The sequence below is a fragment of the Amblyomma maculatum genome, chromosome 4 (genome assembly GCF_055883805.1).
Source record: "Amblyomma maculatum isolate TAMU_Amacu chromosome 4, ASM5588380v1, whole genome shotgun sequence".
NCBI classification, from domain to species: Eukaryota; Metazoa; Arthropoda; class Arachnida; order Ixodida; family Ixodidae; genus Amblyomma; species Amblyomma maculatum.
This window is the reverse complement of record NC_139347.1, coordinates 86,012,769-86,032,385: the sequence shown is the minus strand read 5'-3', so window position 1 is coordinate 86,032,385 and position 19,617 is coordinate 86,012,769. Positions and strand designations below refer to the sequence as shown.

The 19,617-nt window shown below is 48.1% G+C and overlaps 1 protein-coding gene across 1 annotated transcript in view; it reads right to left on the bottom strand.

Moving 5' to 3' along the window:
- Positions 1 to 19,617, bottom strand: part of LOC146191564 (uncharacterized) — a 107,414-nt gene that overhangs the window by 2,865 nt on the left and 84,932 nt on the right. Inside the window, exons 25-26 of the mRNA XM_084602072.1 lie at positions 16,915 to 17,100; positions 128 to 208 (exon numbers count right to left, since the gene is read on the bottom strand). Coding sequence (XP_084458198.1) covers positions 128 to 208; positions 16,915 to 17,100 — 267 coding nt within the window. The remainder of the gene's footprint in view (positions 1 to 127; positions 209 to 16,914; positions 17,101 to 19,617) is intronic.

The window sequence follows — 19,617 nt, the reverse complement described above, 5'->3', positions numbered from 1 at the left end:
AGAGTCTTCGCCAGCACCACAATTCAAACGCCTCAATTCTTCGGCGGTCAGCCTTTTTCACAGTCCAACTCTCGCATCCATACAGGTGATTTCAGGGAGTTACAAAAGGGGGCTGCGCCATGCTCACCGCATATGTCGGTCTCCCCGTTGAGTTCGTCAAAGTACTCAGACCCCGGCAGGCAACTCGTCGTCGTGGTGTGAGTGTACGCTGCAAGAGAGAGAGAGAGAGAGAGATGAGGAGGAGGGGAAGAGGAGCAGTAACGTGAACATATTGACAGAAAGCTGCTATTTATTGATCTCTCTTTAATTAAGCCTGCGTTAATCCATGTCAGTTTATATACCTAAATTTGATTCCTAAGCAACACTTCAAAAGTAGTCGTAGTTCGTCATTGAAAAAACTATGGGGAAACTTAAGCCTTCTTACGTGCAGTGAGTGCGTGAGTAGTAACTGCTACTCCTTCGTTTGTGTTTCGCGTTTTTTTTTTGAACAGAGACGAGCATTAACTGGTTAACGCTCGGCTTTAGATGGTTCGTGCGTGGTTTAGCCTTTCATTTTTTATTCTACTAGAGACGTTTTCAACGATATATGACGACAAATTATAGCCTAAAATTCAGTTGTTATTTCAATTAATTAATTGATGGTTATTAGGAATGATCTGAAATTAGTGTAGTGCAATCATACTCGATATAGCAGTCCAAAGATATATTGTTTCATACTTGATGCTATAGCGTAAACATTTTGAAATCAGAAGTATAATTAATACCGGCAATTAGTGCAGTACAGTTATATTCGACATAAGCTATCCAATGACAAATGACTTGATGCTGCAGCGTAAATATTCATTTATTCGCTATTAACTAATTACCAGTAATCGCTGTTCTTGTTGTTCATGGATTTTAACATATTTTAATGTTCAGTTTCTGCCATATTTGGGAATTTGTTTGAAGCATTTTGTTTTAGGAGCACCCCCTGACAGCTTCGCTTTGGGACCTCCTTCTGTACCAAATAAACCATACTAATTTGTGTGATACATTTTTGAAAATAAAAAAAACCTGAATACTTGAAACGATATATACAATTAGTTCAGTGTATTTATAAACGACAGAATATATCCAACCATATATGGGTATTAATCTAGCGCGCAGTTAATTTTATTCACAATTAACTATTTAGGCCTAGGATTAGTTCAGTGTAATTTTACTCGACATAAGCTATGATACGATGTAGCACTTGTGGCTAGTATTCAGGACCTGAGCTGCACAGCCATTGCGGGCACATTATGCACACACATTCTGCACACTCATTCCGTACACGTCGCGCACGAGCGAAGTATTGTTACGCATTAAATGTTTGCTTTCATAATGCTCCCACCTGTACAGCAAGAGATAGAATAATTTGGACCACGCTTCTGCGTTCACACTTTTCTGTCGCACTCCGTAACGGAAACATAAACGCTTTCTGTCTTTTACGGGAAGAGAAATATTGTTGGCGCGGGCATGAAACATCCAATACTGTTCGCTAGGTAATGTGCAGAGGATGGACGAACGCACAAACCATATACTTTACTCATATAGTATGTATGTATGTATGTATGTATGTATGTATGTATGTATGTATGTATGTATGTATGTATGTATGTATGTATGTATGTATGTATGTATGTATGTATGTATGTATGTATGTATGTATGTATGTATGTATGTATGTATGTATGTATGTATGTATGTATGTATGTATGTATGTATGTATGTATGTATGTATGTATGTATGTATGTATGTATGTATGTATGTATGCATGCATGCATGTATGTATGTATGTATGTATGTATGTATGTATGTATGTATGTATGTATGTATGTATGTATGTATGTATGTATGTATGTATGTATGTATGTACAAAATGACACTTAATACTGTGATGATTACTGTATGGAATTCGGGAATTGCAGGTAATTGCTAATTATAACCAAGCAAAAAAGACACCCTATCATGTTGCTTGAAAGACACATGGAAGAAAATGAGGACAATAGTCAGCCTTTGTTTTGTTCGGTATTGTGCTGTGTATCCGCATCAATGCGGTCATAAACAAAGCTGCAGTATGTATGAACACAAATTTCCACTCTACATGCCACTAACCCGAACTAATCGTGACTTCATTGAAAGAGGTGTTCAGCTTTGAAGAAGCCGATTCGGAGACAGCCAAAAAACGCTAGGTGAATTATTCAGACCAAAAGTTTTTGATGACTGTCATCGAATTTGCATCTGAAAAGATGTGCGACACAGTGAATGAGAGGCCGTTATGAGTTTAAACTGTTCGACCAAAACGTCCTTACATCATCATCATCATCATCATCATCATCATCATCATCATCATCATCATCATCATCATCATCATCATCATCATCATCAGCAGCAGCAGCAGCAGCAGCAGCAGCAGCAGCAGCAGCAGCAGCAGCAGCAGCAGCAGCAGCAGCAGCAGCAGCAGCAGCAGCAGCAGCAGCAGCAGCAGCAGCAGCAGCAGCAGCAGCAGCAGCAGCAGCAGCAGCAGCAGCAGCAGCAGCAGCAGCAGCAGCAGCAGCAGCAGCAGCAGCAGCAGCAGCAGCAGCAGCAGCAGCAGCAGCAGCAGCAGCAGCAGCAGCAGCAGCAGCAGCAGCAGCAGCAGCAGCAGCAGCAGCAGCAGCAGCAGCAGCAGCAGCAGCAGCAGCAGCAGCAGCAGCAGCAGCAGCAGCAGCAGCAGCAGCAGCAGCAGCAGCAGCAGCAGCAGCAGCAGCAGCAGCAGCAGCAGCAGCAGCAGCAGCAGCAGCAGCAGCAGCAGCAGCAGCAGCAGCAGCAGCAGCAGCAGCAGCAGCAGCAGCAGCAGCAGCAGCAGCAGCAGCAGCAGCAGCAGCAGCAGCAGCAGCAGCAGCAGCAGCAGCAGCAGCAGCAGCAGCAGCAGCAGCAGCAGCAGCAGCAGCAGCAGCAGCAGCAGCAGCAGCAGCAGCAGCAGCAGCAGCAGCAGCAGCAGCAGCAGCAGCAGCAGCAGCAGCAGCAGCAGCAGCAGCAGCAGCAGCAGCAGCAGCAGCAGCAGCAGCAGCAGCAGCAGCAGCAGCAGCAGCAGCAGCAGCAGCAGCAGCAGCAGCAGCAGCAGCAGGAACAAGCAGCAGCAAGCAGCAGGAACAAGCAGCAGCAAGCAGCAGGAACAAGCAGCAGCAAGCAGCAGGAACAAGCAGCAGCAAGCAGCAGCAAGCAGCAGCAGCAGCAGCAGCAGCAGCAGCAGCAGCAGCAGCAGCAGCAGCAGCAGCAGCAGCAGCAGCAGCAGCAGCAGCAGCAGCAGCAGCAGCAGCAGCAGCAGCAGCAGCAGCAGCAGCAGCAGCAGCAGCAGCAGCAGCAGCAGCAGCAGCAGCAGCAGCAGCAGCAGCAGCAGCAGCAGCAGCAGCAGCAGCAGCAGCAGCAGCAGCAGCAGCAGCAGCAGCAGCAGCAGCAGCAGCAGCAGCAGCAGCAGCAGCAGCAGCAGCAGCAGCAGCAGCAGCAGCAGCAGCAGCAGCAGCAGCAGCAGCAGCAGCAGCAGCAGCAGCAGCAGCAGCAGCAGCAGCAGCAGCAGCAGCAGCAGCAGCAGCAGCAGCAGCAGCAGCAGCAGCAGCAGCAGCAGCAGCAGCAGCAGCAGCAGCAGCAGCAGCAGCAGCAGCAGCAGCAGCAGCAGCAGCAGCAGCAGCAGCAGCAGCAGCAGCAGCAGCAGCAGCAGCAGCAGCAGCAGCAGCAGCAGCAGCAGCAGCAGCAGCAGCAGCAGCAGCAGCAGCAGCAGCAGCAGCAGCAGCAGCAGCAGCAGCAGCAGCAGCAGCAGCAGCAGCAGCAGCAGCAGCAGCAGCAGCAGCAGCAGCAGCAGCAGCAGCAGCAGCAGCAGCAGCAGCAGCAGCAGCAGCAGCAGCAGCAGCAGCAGCAGCAGCAGCAGCAGCAGCAGCAGCAGCAGCAGCAGCAGCAGCAGCAGCAGCAGCAGCAGCAGCAGCAGCAGCAGCAGCAGCAGCAGCAGCAGCAGCAGCAGCAGCAGCAGCAGCAGCAGCAGCAGCAGCAGCAGCAGCAGCAGCAGCAGCAGCAGCAGCAGCAGCAGCAGCAGCAGCAGCAGCAGCAGCAGCAGCAGCAGCAGCAGCAGCAGCAGCAGCAGCAGCAGCAGCAGCAGCAGCAGCAGCAGCAGCAGCAGCAGCAGCAGCAGCAGCAGCAGCAGCAGCAGCAGCAGCAGCAGCAGCAGCAGCAGCAGCAGCAGCAGCAGCAGCAGCAGCAGCAGCAGCAGCAGCAGCAGCAGCAGCAGCAGCAGCAGCAGCAGCAGCAGCAGCAGCAGCAGCAGCAGCAGCAGCAGCAGCAGCAGCAGCAGCAGCAGCAGCAGCAGCAGCAGCAGCAGCAGCAGCAGCAGCAGCAGCAGCAGCAGCAGCAGCAGCAGCAGCAGCAGCAGCAGCAGCAGCAGCAGCAGCAGCAGCAGCAGCAGCAGCAGCAGCAGCAGCAGCAGCAGCAGCAGCAGCAGCAGCAGCAGCAGCAGCAGCAGCAGCAGCAGCAGCAGCAGCAGCAGCAGCAGCAGCAGCAGCAGCAGCAGCAGCAGCAGCAGCAGCAGCAGCAGCAGCAGCAGCAGCAGCAGCAGCAGCAGCAGCAGCAGCAGCAGCAGCAGCAGCAGCAGCAGCAGCAGCAGCAGCAGCAGCAGCAGCAGCAGCAGCAGCAGCAGCAGCAGCAGCAGCAGCAGCAGCAGCAGCAGCAGCAGCAGCAGCAGCAGCAGCAGCAGCAGCAGCAGCAGCAGCAGCAGCAGCAGCAGCAGCAGCAGCAGCAGCAGCAGCAGCAGCAGCAGCAGCAGCAGCAGCAGCAGCAGCAGCAGCAGCAGCAGCAGCAGCAGCAGCAGCAGCAGCAGCAGCAGCAGCAGCAGCAGCAGCAGCAGCAGCAGCAGCAGCAGCAGCAGCAGCAGCAGCAGCAGCAGCAGCAGCAGCAGCAGCAGCAGCAGCAGCAGCAGCAGCAGCAGCAGCAGCAGCAGCAGCAGCAGCAGCAGCAGCAGCAGCAGCAGCAGCAGCAGCAGCAGCAGCAGCAGCAGCAGCAGCAGCAGCAGCAGCAGCAGCAGCAGCAGCAGCAGCAGCAGCAGCAGCAGCAGCAGCAGCAGCAGCAGCAGCAGCAGCAGCAGCAGCAGCAGCAGCAGCAGCAGCAGCAGCAGCAGCAGCAGCAGCAGCAGCAGCAGCAGCAGCAGCAGCAGCAGCAGCAGCAGCAGCAGCAGCAGCAGCAGCAGCAGCAGCAGCAGCAGCAGCAGCAGCAGCAGCAGCAGCAGCAGCAGCAGCAGCAGCAGCAGCAGCAGCAGCAGCAGCAGCAGCAGCAGCAGCAGCAGCAGCAGCAGCAGCAGCAGCAGCAGCAGCAGCAGCAGCAGCAGCAGCAGCAGCAGCAGCAGCAGCAGCAGCAGCAGCAGCAGCAGCAGCAGCAGCAGCAGCAGCAGCAGCAGCAGCAGCAGCAGCAGCAGCAGCAGCAGCAGCAGCAGCAGCAGCAGCAGCAGCAGCAGCAGCAGCAGCAGCAGCAGCAGCAGCAGCAGCAGCAGCAGCAGCAGCAGCAGCAGCAGCAGCAGCAGCAGCAGCAGCAGCAGCAGCAGCAGCAGCAGCAGCAGCAGCAGCAGCAGCAGCAGCAGCAGCAGCAGCAGCAGCAGCAGCAGCAGCAGCAGCAGCAGCAGCAGCAGCAGCAGCAGCAGCAGCAGCAGCAGCAGCAGCAGCAGCAGCAGCAGCAGCAGCAGCAGCAGCAGCAGCAGCAGCAGCAGCAGCAGCAGCAGCAGCAGCAGCAGCAGCAGCAGCAGCAGCAGCAGCAGCAGCAGCAGCAGCAGCAGCAGCAGCAGCAGCAGCAGCAGCAGCAGCAGCAGCAGCAGCAGCAGCAGCAGCAGCAGCAGCAGCAGCAGCAGCAGCAGCAGCAGCAGCAGCAGCAGCAGCAGCAGCAGCAGCAGCAGCAGCAGCAGCAGCAGCAGCAGCAGCAGCAGCAGCAGCAGCAGCAGCAGCAGCAGCAGCAGCAGCAGCAGCAGCAGCAGCAGCAGCAGCAGCAGCAGCAGCAGCAGCAGCAGCAGCAGCAGCAGCAGCAGCAGCAGCAGCAGCAGCAGCAGCAGCAGCAGCAGCAGCCTGACTATACCCACTGCAGGGCGAAGGCCTCTCCCATATTTCTCCACTTAACCCGGTTCTGTGCTAGCTGCACCAACTTGACCTCTGCGAACTTCTTAAACCTCATCCGCCCACCTAACTTTCTGCCGCCCCCTGCTACGCTTTCCTTCCCTTAGAATCCAGTTTGTTACCCTAAGCGACCATCGGCTATCCTCTATTCGCCCTACATGTCCTGCCCATGCCCATTTCTTCTTCTTAATTTCCACTAGAATGTCGGAAACTTGAGTTATTTCTCTGACCCACTCTGCACGCTTCCTATTTCTAAATGTTACCCCTACCATTTTTCGTTCCACAGCCCTCTGGGTTGTCCTCAACTTAAGTAGAACTCTCTTGGTTAGCCTCCACGTTTCAGCCCCATAGGTGAGTACAGGTAAGATGCAACTGTTCTATACTTTTCTCTTGAGCGATACCGGTAAGCGGCTAGTCATAATCAGTGAGGGCTTGCCAAATGCGCTCCATCCCAATCTTGTTCTTCTTGTTATTTCCTTTTAATGGTCCGGATCTGCGGTTACTACCTCTCCTAAGTAGACATATTCGCCTACTACTTCCAGTACTTCGCTACCAAAGTAAACTGCTGTTCCTTCCCGAGGCTGTTGAACATTACCTTAGTCTTCTGCATATTGATTTTCAAGCCTACCTTTCTACTTTTCCTGTTTAGGTCATCAATCATTATTTGCAGTTCATCCCCCGAGTTACTAAGCAAGGCAATGGCATCAGCAAATCGCAGATTACTGAGGTATTCTTCATCTACCCTTATCCCTAACTGCTCCCATTCTAAGTCTCTGAATCCTTCCTTTAAGCAAGCTGTGAATAGTACTGGGGAGATTGTGTCTCCTTGCCTAACACCTTTTTTTACGGAAATTTTGTTACTTTCTTTTGCAGAACTATGGTTGCTGTGCAGCCATTATATATATATCTTCCAGCACTTTCACGTACGGCTCGTCTACCTCCTGATTTCGCAATGTCTGCATCACCGCCGATGTTTCAATTGAGTCAAACGCTTTTTCGTAATCAATGAATGCTATGTATAAGGGCTGATTATATTCCGAGCATTTTTCTATCACCTGATTGATGGTATGGATATGATCGATAGTAGAGTACCGTTTCCGAAAACCTGCTTGATCTTTTGCTTGATTGCAGTCTAAGGTTGTCCTGATTCTATTAGCGATTACCTTACTAAATACCTTATACGTAACGGACAGTAGGCTGATTGGTCTATGATTTTTAAGGTCCTTAGAGTCCCCTTTCTTATGAATGAGGATGTTTGCATTCTTCCATGGTTCTGGTACTGTCGATGACACCAGGCACTGCGTATACAGGGTGGCCAGTTTTTCTAGCACGATATCCCCCCCGTCCTTTAGCAAATCTGTAGTTATCTGATCCTCTCCAGCCGATTTCCCCCTTTCATAGTTTCTAATGCTTGCTTCACCTTGTTCTTCGTCACTGGTGGAACGTCTGACTGTTTTTCCCTGCCGCTAATCTCTTTACGGTCCTGACTACTTTGGCTACTGTAGAGATCTGAATAGAACTCCTCGGTACTTTGACTATCTTGTCCATACTCGTGATGACGTTGCCCGCCTTGTCCCTTATCGCATACATCTGGTTTTTGCCTATGCCCAATTTCTTTTTTGCCGCTTTAAGGCTTCCCCCGTTCTTTACAGCATGCTCAATTTTCTCCATGTTATACTTTGTTATATCGGCCACCTTGCGCTTATTGATTAGCTTTGATATCTGGGCCAATTCGATCTGGTTTGTTGGATTGGAAGTTTTCATACTCTGGCGTTTCTTAATCAAATCTTTCGTCTCCTTAACAGCTTGCCGGTATCCTCTCTAACTATCCTACCGCCTACTTCTACCGCACAGTCAGTCCTTACAGTCTCTTCTTAACACAAGACGGCACATCTCGAGTTGTTTTAGATGCGTCTGTCCTTCCAAGGCTATAACATTCTTTCAGATATGTTTGTCTGTCTCATTTTAGGTGCTGTGTTATATCATCATCATCATCATCATCATCATCATCATCATCATCATCATCATCATCATCATCATCACCCCCACTATCATAGATCAATTACTCTTTTATTCACCTTCAAAGGCCCCTTGATGGATTTCACTTCTACGTATAAGGCAGATAGTGAGGCATTGGCCATACATAAATGCCACAAGCTAAGAGCTTTTATCACTCAATCAGGGTTTTTTATCACTACCACAAACACATGCACGCAAAAGTACATTATTCCCTTGACAGAAAGTGAAATATCGAAGGCCAACAAAAGTAGTAGCAAATCAACATAATATCCATCCTGCACAGAGATGGGACTCTCGCCTCCGTCCCGTAATAGCATCGATGAAAAATTGTTTTTTGTAAGCTAACACCACGTGGGCCCCATTCACCCGTTTGCCACGCGACCTGTCCAATCGGCAAGCAGTTGTTCGCCGACCCGCTCAGCCTCGCCAGTTTTAACATCCCTAAGTGGTTTATTGCCGTCTCGTTAGCAGCGCGCGCGCGGATTTACTGCGTCCCAGTCTCCATAGTTGCACGCTTGCAGGCTCAGTACGTGACTCGCTTCCGGCATCGAAGAGGCAGCACGCCGTTCCGGCGCCCTGCGCTCTCCGGCGCGCCTCGTCCACCGGACCACGCAACAGGGTTTGGCCGTGACCGTGAGGCATTAGGCAGAGTGGCGGCGGCGCAGCCTCTGCTTGTGCTGCTTTCTAGGGCTACGGCGCGACGCGGGCCACCGCTGATCTACGGTGGGGCACGATCCGGCGACTGGCTCCGGCGGTAGATAATCTCCTAAATGAACTACCCGGATGACCGGTTCCGCTTCCGACGCCGTAGTAATTGCTTACCCGGTGTGGGGCCCGTAGTCGGGAGGACAGAGTCTCTTTTTCCTGTCGTGCGTGTCGTTGTTGTCGTTTGTTTATTTATGTACTTGTGGTTTTTCAAGGAAGTAATGCTCGCGTGCGTAACCGGTTGCTTTCGGACGTTGCTGAGGGAAAGGTGGGGAGAGAGACAGCCAGGCAAGCAGAGAGAGGAGCCCGGAAACAAACCAGCAGAGAGAAAAAAAAAAGGACGCCAGAAGACAGCAAGCTGAGATCTCCCTCAAAGGGCACGCTAGCGAATTGGGTCGCACGAACTGTTTTAACGACAGCTAGCATAAACAACGACGTCAAGACTTCAAAAATAAAAGCCCGGCAACGTTTTTTGTTTCATTTTGGAAAGGGGGGGGGGGGCACAGGTGGAGGGCTCGGTGTGAGGGAACACAGCGGAAGGGGTTCCCGTGTCGAGCCGCGCGGTATTATCGTGAATAAGGAATCTGACATATGCACCGGAAAATAAATTTGCTTCTTTCAGCATTTCTCCGCCTTGACAGCACGTGCAAATAGTAGTGCTTTTGGAGCTGCGCGTTGTTACCTCTCCTATGCCCGACATTCCACTTTGATATGGGTGCAAAGGGCGGAGGAGGAGTAAGTTGTCTCTGCAGTTATCTCTGCAGTTGTCTCTGCACTAAATACGCAATGAGCCCGAGCTGGCAATTCGCGCAGTTAATCCGCGGTTTTGTCGTCCATGAGAGGCAATAGGCTGCCAAACACACGATATGTACATAGGAAGTTTCGTATGGTTGTAACTTGTAATGCCCCATGCCTTAGCCATCTTAAGATTGTAATAGATTTTTGAATTGTTTGCATAGTTTGAAAAGCTAAGTAAACTATATTTGCAACACTCAAGAATGCAACTGCTGCACACCACATCGGGAATCATGCTTAGTCATTTGCATGAAGTATAATGCGGCGCTACTAATAGCAACCACTGCAAGAACTGCCAGAGTAATTATAGGCCTTAGCTGCAGTGTTATTTCAGCGGTAATTTTTTTTTTGCCCTGGCCTAAGGCTGTATGCCGCAACGGATTTGGGTCGGTTTCTGAAGCCATTCACGAAGTGAACTGCACCTATTATAGAAAGCGACCTCGAGAAATTACAGGTGCACGAGCACGTGCTCCTCTGAAGCTGACCTAAGAATATGCACAAACGTGTAAAGACAGCTCGTGTAACATGATTGCCAGGGGACAGAGCACCAGTCTAAATTAGTTCAGGGGCCGTATTACGGACCGCTCTATAATTGAGAGCGCTCTAAAACGCCCGCTCCTATTGGTCGCCGTCGCCATCTTGAAAAGTTGCGTCACGGGATGCTGCGATTGCGTCGCGGAGGCGAAAAAACAGATGACGTCGCGCACCTAATTATGCCCGTAGTTTTAGACTATTTTTGTAGAGCGCGATGAGACGGTCTAAAACGTTTTAGAGCGAGTTATAGAGCGAAAATGGCGGCGGCGTCCGCGGTGGAGTGGTGTGAGTGGTGGCTGCGGCGCTGAAGCGGCAACGCCGGCGCGAGCAACGACGAAGGGCGGTGTGTGAGAATGAGTTCTACTTGTTCGGCGAGTTGTTCCGATGCCTATTTCGACTTGAAAATGTGAAAGCGGAATGGTGGTGCGACGAATGCGCCGATGAACTGTGATGAAGCTTGCAGTCGACCGCTCTGACGGTGCGGCTGTCATGCGTGCTTCGATCTTTTTTTTTTTTTTTTTGCCTCCGGAGGATTTCGTCTCCACAGGTAGTCGGCCTCTCATAACTGACGGTGAGCAAGTGCGTGCGTCAAATGGATGAACTCAACTACTGCAAAGTTGGCGCTGAAGGGTGGTTGGGCTCCGCAGTGCGCCCAAAGCAAAAGGCGGAGGCGAAGGTGACATACAGTGCAAAACGAATGAAAACGAGCGAGGTTGGTAGTGTACGCTTGCTTTTCCCCGTGCTCGTTCTAACTGAAGCATTTGTGTGTGAGACGTTCGTGTGGACATAAAAGTTTATTTTGCCTGTGCTCCGCGATCGATCTTTCTTTTGTTTCTGTTTCCTAAAGAAAAATAAAGCCCCGATTACACTGCTTTCGATATGATTTCTCCGCGCATTTAGGACCATCACACAGTACCTTGACATCAGACGATGCGCAAAAGCCGGCACTAGCCGTGGAATCAGCTGTTTTACTGAAAATCGCCATTTTTACGGTTTGTTTACCTCTGCCAGCGCGCCCTCGCGGCAAAAGAAGCTACCCACGAGAGCGTTTAATTGCAAAATTGTAGCTGCTTTTTGATTTTTTTTTGATGAAATTGAACTTTAAATGCGGCTTCTTGAAAATATAAAACTTTAGTTAATTTATTCACACGCTATATCTATAAAAAAGTTAGCAAACGGCTCCTTGACGTGCGAATAAACCTGTTGCCGTGAAAATAAGCGGCCCGGGGTGGCACCCTGCGATCATTGGTTGATTCCAATTTTCGTCACGCGTTGACGTCTCGCCGAGACGTCACGGCGTCGTCATTTTGACGTCACGCTCTATAACTTTAGAGCGAGAACCGTAATTCGGCCCCAGAGCACAACTTTTGTGCGTCCGTTTGGCAGCTGAGCCGTGTCGTCGTTGCCGTCGGTGTAACCTAGCGAATCAGTCACAAGAGAGTCACGAAGCAAATTTCTCAGAAGAGAAGGAAGAGCCACAAGCACTGCTCCGCTCGATCGTGGCTCTTCATGTTCTTCTGAAAAATTCCCCGTGAGAAAAATAGTGATTTTAACTGCACATACATACATACATACATACATACATACATACATACATACATACATACATACATACATACATACATACATACATACATACATACATACATACATACATACATACATACATACATACATACATACATACATACATACATACATACATACATACATACATACATACATACATACATACATACATACATACATACTACATACATACATACATACATCAATTCAGGTTAGTTCAGTCGTTGAGTCGTGTCCGACTCTTCGTGACCCTATGGACCATGTCACGCCACGCTTTCCGGTCTCTAACTATCTTCCTAACATCACATAACTTCATCTGCAGTGCCTCGAGGATGCCATCTAACCATCGCGTTCGCTGCCTACCCCTTCTCCGCGACCCTCAACCTTTCCCAACATCAAATCTTTCTCCAGCGACTCCTCTCTTCTCATCAGATGGCCAAAGTAGCTGAGCTTTAACTTTAAAATTTCTCCCTCCAATGAGCAGTCAGTGTTTATGGTCGACAATATCGACTGATTTGATCTTCTGGCAGTCCAAGGAACTCTCAAGAGTCTTCGCCAGCACCACAATTCAAACGCGTCAATTCTTCGGCGGTCAGCCTTTTTAACAGTCCAACTCTCGCATCCATACAGCACAACTGGAAAGACCATAGCACGAGTTATACGGATCTTGGTTGGCAGACTAATGTCTCTGCTCATTACTAGGCGGTCAAGGCTAACCATTGCTCTCTTTCCCAGAAGCAGGCGTCTCCTAATTTCATGGCTGCAGTCTCCTTTCGAGGTAATCTTGGAGCCCAAGAAGAGAAAATCTGTCACAGCTTCCACTTCTTGTCCATTGATGCTAGAGGACGTGATAGGGCAAGGCGCCATGATCTTTGTCTTTTTAATGTTTAGTTTAAGCCCAAACTTCTCAGTCTCTTCTTGTACGCGCATCAGAAGTCTCTTGAGTTCCACTTCACTTTCTGCCATTAATGTGGTATCATCCGCATATCTAAGGTTGTTGATACATACATACATACATACATACATACATACATACATACATACATACATACATACATACATACATACATACATACATACATACATACATACATACATACATACACACATACATACACACATACATACATACATACATACATACATACATACATACGTACGTACATACATACATACATACATACATACATACATACATACATACATACATACATACATACATACATACATACATACATACATACATACATACATACATACATACATACATACATACATACATACATACATACATACATACATACATACATACATACATACATACATACATGTGGTACACACACATACCACATACATGTGGTAGAGCATCCGCCTCGCATTCGGGAGGTACGGGGTTCGATCCCCAGTACCGCCGGGTACCCACCGGTTTCCAATGGGTACAAGATTTCTCCCGGCCTGGTGCTCGGCTCTTCTGGGGTGAAATGCTTGGGAAAAGGGGCCATGAACCAAACATGTTGGTTCAAGAAGTGTGTATGTATGTATGTATGTATGTATGTATGTATATACATACATACATACATACATACATACATACATACATACATACATACATACATACATACATACATACATACATACACACACATATACATACATACATACATACATACATACATACATACATACATACATACATACATACATACATACATACATACATACATACATACATACATACATACATACATACATACATACATACATACATACACACACATACATACATACGTACATACATACATACATACATACATACATACATACATACATACATACATACATACATACATACATACATACATACATACATACATACATACATACTAGCACCCCGCCGGGGTGGCGCAGTGGTTACGGCGCTCGACTACTGTTCCCAAGGACGCGGGATCGAATCCCGGCCTCGGCGGCAGCTTTTCGATGGAGGCGAAAAGCAAGGCGCCCGTGTGCTGTGCGATGTCAGTGCACGTTAAAGAACCCCAGGTGGTCGAAATTTCCGGAGTCCTCCACTACGGCGTCTCTCATAGCCTGAGTCGCTTTGGGACGTTAAACCCCACAAACCAACCAAACCAACATACTAGCACCCGCCGGGGTGGCGCAGTGGTTACGACGCTCGACTACTGTTCCCAAGGACGCGGGATCGAATCCCGGCCTCGGCGGCAGCTTTTCGGTGCAGACGAAAAGCAAGGCGTCCGTGTGCTGTGCGATGTCAGTGCACGTTAAAGAACCCCAGGTGGTCGAAATTTCCGGAGTCCTCCACTACGGCGTCTCTCATAGCCTGAGTTGTTTTGGACGTTAAACCCCACAAACCAACCATAAATACATCTCTCAAATTCTTTGCCTCAATATATCGCTAAAACGCTTAAATAGTTACGCTCAAATTCCGCTGTAAGCAGTATTGTGGTCGCCCTCAGAATTTTTGAGACAGCGTACGAAGCTGCAGGAGCATCCTAAAAATATAAAAAAGAAGGAATATTTTCGTAGATTTGTTTTTTTTATATACCCGCTGCATACGATTGCACTAAAACGTTTAAGGGATGATTAGAATGGCTTATACATTATAAACTTACTGCCTGCAGGAATTGTGTATGGAATGATAGATAGGAAGGTCAGCGTAGGTGAGGTGTCCGCGACGATATGACTGTCTTGGCCAATTTTTATTATATCGTGTCGCCGACAGCATCACTTCGCTCTACGTGGGTTGGGGCGAGCGTCCAAGGCGTGCACCGCCAGCTGTGCTGTGGTTTCGAAGCGGTAATCAGATCCGACCGCAGTCTGTATCTGGATCCGTGAAGAACTGCATGGTTACGAACACGCCCAACGCAAGCAAGGCCGGGGTCACCCTCAGGGCTTTAAGGACGACGAGGGAACAGTGATGGTGAAAAGACCTCAATTATTGCTCTTGGATCATATGCAATTTCCGTTCTGTGTTAGACCCTGTGCAGTGCAGCTTTTTGACTACGCCACCTTTAAAACTCTCTATGAGGTTAATGCACAATAACGGCCTGGGGGCGAGTTGGTGCTTGATGAAAATGAACGGCTGCGCAACACGGACACAGACACAGTGGTGTCCCTTCCTTGTCTGTGTCCGTGTTGCGCCGCCGTTCATTCTTTTTAATGCATAAAATTCCGGAAATTGCAACAGGGAAAACTATCTGGTTAACAGGTTATCTCGCCACCTGTAGTTTTGAAAAAGAACTGCTGAAGGCAGCTAAAGGCATGGTAATGGCAAAGAAACGAAAGATGGAGGGCGCGACCGACGCTGAATGCCCAGATCAGAGTTTGCCTAGGTCTGCTAAGTTTCGAGAAACGGACATTCGGCCTTGCCATGTTACGATTTGAGGCTTCGTATATGGTACCATTAATTAACTCTGCTGTGCAGGTCGGTTATGTTTAACCAACCCTTTCCACCCAGAACAAGTCTGAACGGCGAGAGCGTTGACCAAGTAGTGGTCTTCATGCACCGGAAACTCGGGAATCTGCCTGCCTGCGTTGTGCGCTATAGAAGTGTATTTCATGCGCCGAGCGTCGTCACCACAAATATTTATAACAGCGCATCTTACGTATTCGATTGCAGCTTGCCGGTACGAGTAACAGTCTGGCTCGGCGCAGCTTAGTACACCTGGAAACATTGGCAGAGTGCACAAACGTGCACGAGGAGAAGTTGGATGCTAATGAGAAGTGAAGATCGTTTTGTACATGTTCTCGAAATGACAAGCGCCTCCGTCTTCAATCATAGGAGGTGGAAGGGGTTTTTCGAAGGCCGGCGAATAGTGTGTCGGAGCTTACGCTTAACACTGAAAAGTAATGACTGTTTAAGATGAATAGCCTGAGATGAGTCCAGAAATGGGACACCCAGAAAGAAGCCGCTCCAGATTGTGAAAACACAGGTAATTTACGTCCACGTCGGAGCTCTTCTTACATCAGTGCCTTGGAAAATGAGCAGTGCCGTTGCGAACGAAGAAAAAAAAAAAAAACACGTTGCGCATCACCGGCACGTTCATGCTACAACGTCCCGGTTTCCACAACGATATAAGTACGGCGTGTGCCTATAAATGAGCCGAAGAAACGGGCTCAGCTGTTCTACGCTTAATGGTTAGCCTAATGGCTTACCACGGACAGCGTCATATACAAATCGCACAGCTATATTGGCAAGGTTGCCGCGCCGAAGAGAGGCGAGGCCAGAGCAGCTCGCTAGCAGTGACCGCCCAACGAGGCCTTCGGGTTAGAAGAAAGTTCGGGAGATAAGCGCCGAACGAGGCTAATGGATCATGTACGGGATCATGCATAACGGCGCGTATAGGCTATCGCGTATGGGCTAAAGCTATACGTGAAAGAAGGAACGCTGGCGGTGCACAAGTAACAAGGAAGCAGGTTTGCGAGCAGTGTTTGTTACCTGCGGATATTTTCTCCGCACTTCTTTGTGTCGTTCACTGCTTCAAACCACGCGCGGAGTCAAGGTGGATGGATGTGGAGGACGATAAGCAACGCGGAACACAGCTCTCCGAAACAAAGGCGGCTGTTGAAGGATGGGCTCTAGAGACAATGGAGTGCTGCGGACATAGTTGTTCGCTTGCTTCATCAACGGGGCTTGAGAGGAAGAGGGGAAGTAGTCTTGCAACTTACAACATGGCAGGCTTCGAGTGGAGGCAGAGGAACAAAAAGGAAGGAGCGGAGGTGGAGGAGGGGACAGGAAAGAATCGATGCGAGGAGAATGAAAACAGCCTAGGTATGCGAAAGACTAGCCGTAAGGCGTTAATGAAAGCCGCACATTAGTAGGATCTGCTTAAGTGCACCCTGTAATCCCACCAAAAGAATGAAGGGAAGTAAAGAATAAACGAAAAGTACTGATTTTCCTGTTAGCCCGGAATACCAAAAAAAAGGAAGCAAAAATTAAAGTGACTTCAAAGTGTTTGAATATCCGTGTAAAATTAAGCAGCGTGATTCAGATCTATTTCTCAGTTGGTGGTCCCCAAGAGTGCAGAGTTGTCCTCAAACCAGCCTCGGTCATAGACCATGCACTTCCCATTAAACTGCTCCGTGTCTGAGGATCGACCGGATAAACTTGATGCATACTTGTAATGTACTCACCCTGACAGTTCGGTATCCAGGGTCTTGGGTCCCAGACGCCGGCCAGGTCGCAGGTGTAGAAGAGAGACACGTTACTAGGGAGCGCGTAGCCGTCATCGCAGGTCGGCTCGCAAGTGACACCCTTCAGCCAATTCGCGCAGCCGGTGCTGCCGTGCTCGATGTCAGTCGGGTAGCGACATTCCTTGCCTGCGGCAGGCGCGGCGTGCCACGTGCAAAAAGCCGTGCAAATTCAGGTTCTGCTCCAACTGTGCGACATGCTCGCGTGCGACATATGAGATCTATTTCGATCGTGCCAAATGTGCGCTTATTGGAAATGAGCGAAAAGCGACAGAACCAGTCAGTGTGACTCCCGCATTTGGCGCACTACGAAGCAGTTGGTAAACGTGTGAGAGAGGCGTGCTCATTTGCATGCGTTTACTCGCGATTATTACGAGTGGTAATCATTTATACCTTCTTGATAGTTCTCCTCCATACGCTCGATACATTTAACACTTTCCTTCATGTATAACCCAAACGAAAAATGAACTTCGGTACGAAATAAATGTAATCTTTAATGACACTCTTGCGTGCATATCCTTCGCCCTGTACTAAATCTTTGAATAACATCAAAAGCGTTCCAAGAATATACAGGCTACGTTGAATGGTGTGAGGGCTAACAAGCGGTCGTGTTCACATGATTTGGTTTTTTAGCAAAGTAACACAAGGACATATACATGTACTACATGCATGTATCGCCTATGCGTTGTCCACGCCAAAATCTGTAGGATTTACCGAATAAAGAAAGGAACATGTAAAGATAAATAAAAACGATCTATAACTAGTTAGATTCAAATCGATGCTATAGCTAGAGCTGAATAGCTAATATGTTTTGTATTCTGAGTTGGATATTTAGCCAGTGCGTGCGATCGTCCAAAGAACAGATACCAAACTGCGCCAACGCCTCTTTATAAAATGGTAAGGGAGTGATAAGTGTCTTAGCCAACACAAATGCAGCAGCATCGGGTTCATCGCTAGTATGCCATCCCGACGCAAACATTAAACATAACCTTTAGTTAGAGTCACCACTGCTTCCTTATCGGAATTCAACTCTCCCTTGCGGACCATTTCTTGACTGCTAACGTAATAAATAAAATAAAATTTGCTGTCACACTTACACGCAACGCACAATTGCATACCGAAGTTTTGACGTCTACTCCTTAATGCTACATGCACGTCTATAGATTAAAAACATGCGCTTAGTTTTACATTTGTTTTGAAATTTAATTTATATAATGTAATACTTTTCCGTGTCTGATATTTATAGAGTACTTGGGATTGTGTTTAGTTGATTTCAATAAATATTGAAGTCGGGGTAGGTTTTTAAATTCGAATCAAAGTTGTTCATTTTCTGAAATTAAGAAAATTCGAATTTTAAATTCGAATCAAAGTTGTCCATCTTCTGAAATTCTTGAATTTTGGTCGTTTTCAAAATAATATGGAGAAAGATTGGACCGCTCTAGATTTTCAAACTTTTCCAGAAATAAAGAACAAGGCCTCGATAATATAGACGAAATGTTTCAGTGGCAACACTTTACTGAGTCGTTCCGGAATCTAGGGCTACATATTGGCGATTTTCAGGACAAGCAATAAAATATATATTCATTTTTATAATATTAAACAGCATAATGCGGCAAGTTTCTAGTGCGTATATGACGTGCTGGGAACTCCGGAGAGGGATTTTGATAAAAATCGAAGAAGGAGTTTCTTTTTTAAACTGGGATCAAAGTTGCTCCTTTTTTGCGGTTTTCAAATCTTGGGCGATTTGATGCGTTGTGGAGAGCACAGCTAGCGATCTAGTGTTCCAAATTTTGTCTGTGGTTAAGAAAGTAACCCGAATAATAAAGAAAAAAGTTTCAATGCAAAGAACTCAAGGTATCATATTCCAATAAATAAGGTTGAAAATGAATATTTTTGCAGCTCGCCGCTCCTGAAGTAAAGTTCGCGATTTTTTTTTTACTAAACCAACTGCCACAACAAAATGATTTTAGAATAGTGTTTATAAAAATATAGTTGCGTAGATTTTTTGACTAAAATTATATATGGCAAGATTTTAGTGCCGAAGCAGCAGGTGTCCAAACTTGGAACTTTTTGAAGTGGCAAAAACGGCGTTTTCCACCTCTAGTGTTAAACGATTATTTTCCGAGAAAACTATGCCATATCTTGCAAAACTAAGGTTTATTCCTTTGTGTGGAGACATTTTCAAACCTAATATAGAAGTTTCGGTGAAAAGAAAAAAAAATAGTCATGGGACCTCGAATACCGTTCTTGTCTGAACACACCCATATATATCGCGCAGCACGGTCGAGTATACAGGTAAGCAAATACCGCGTTTGAAACTATTTCTTATATAATACACTAATTCGCATATTCCTATAAAAAAAACATGCTCTTGAAATCCCTTCACCGAAGTTCCTAGATCAAAAATGAGGATGTTCAGTGCACTGCGCAAGACAAGTTGGCTGTGTTCTAAGGTTGGTAGACAACGCAGGGGTCGCTTCTCATTCCCATGAAAATATAACAGCTCGGTTCTACATCTTAGTTTTTTTCCTACCTCCTTCCTTCTCTTCCCCGAGCTCAATGCCACTACAACTTTAGAAAGCAGGCAGATGAATGCCTATCAAAAGGGAACAGCTCGCAAATGCAGCTCAAGTTTGGAACTTGGGC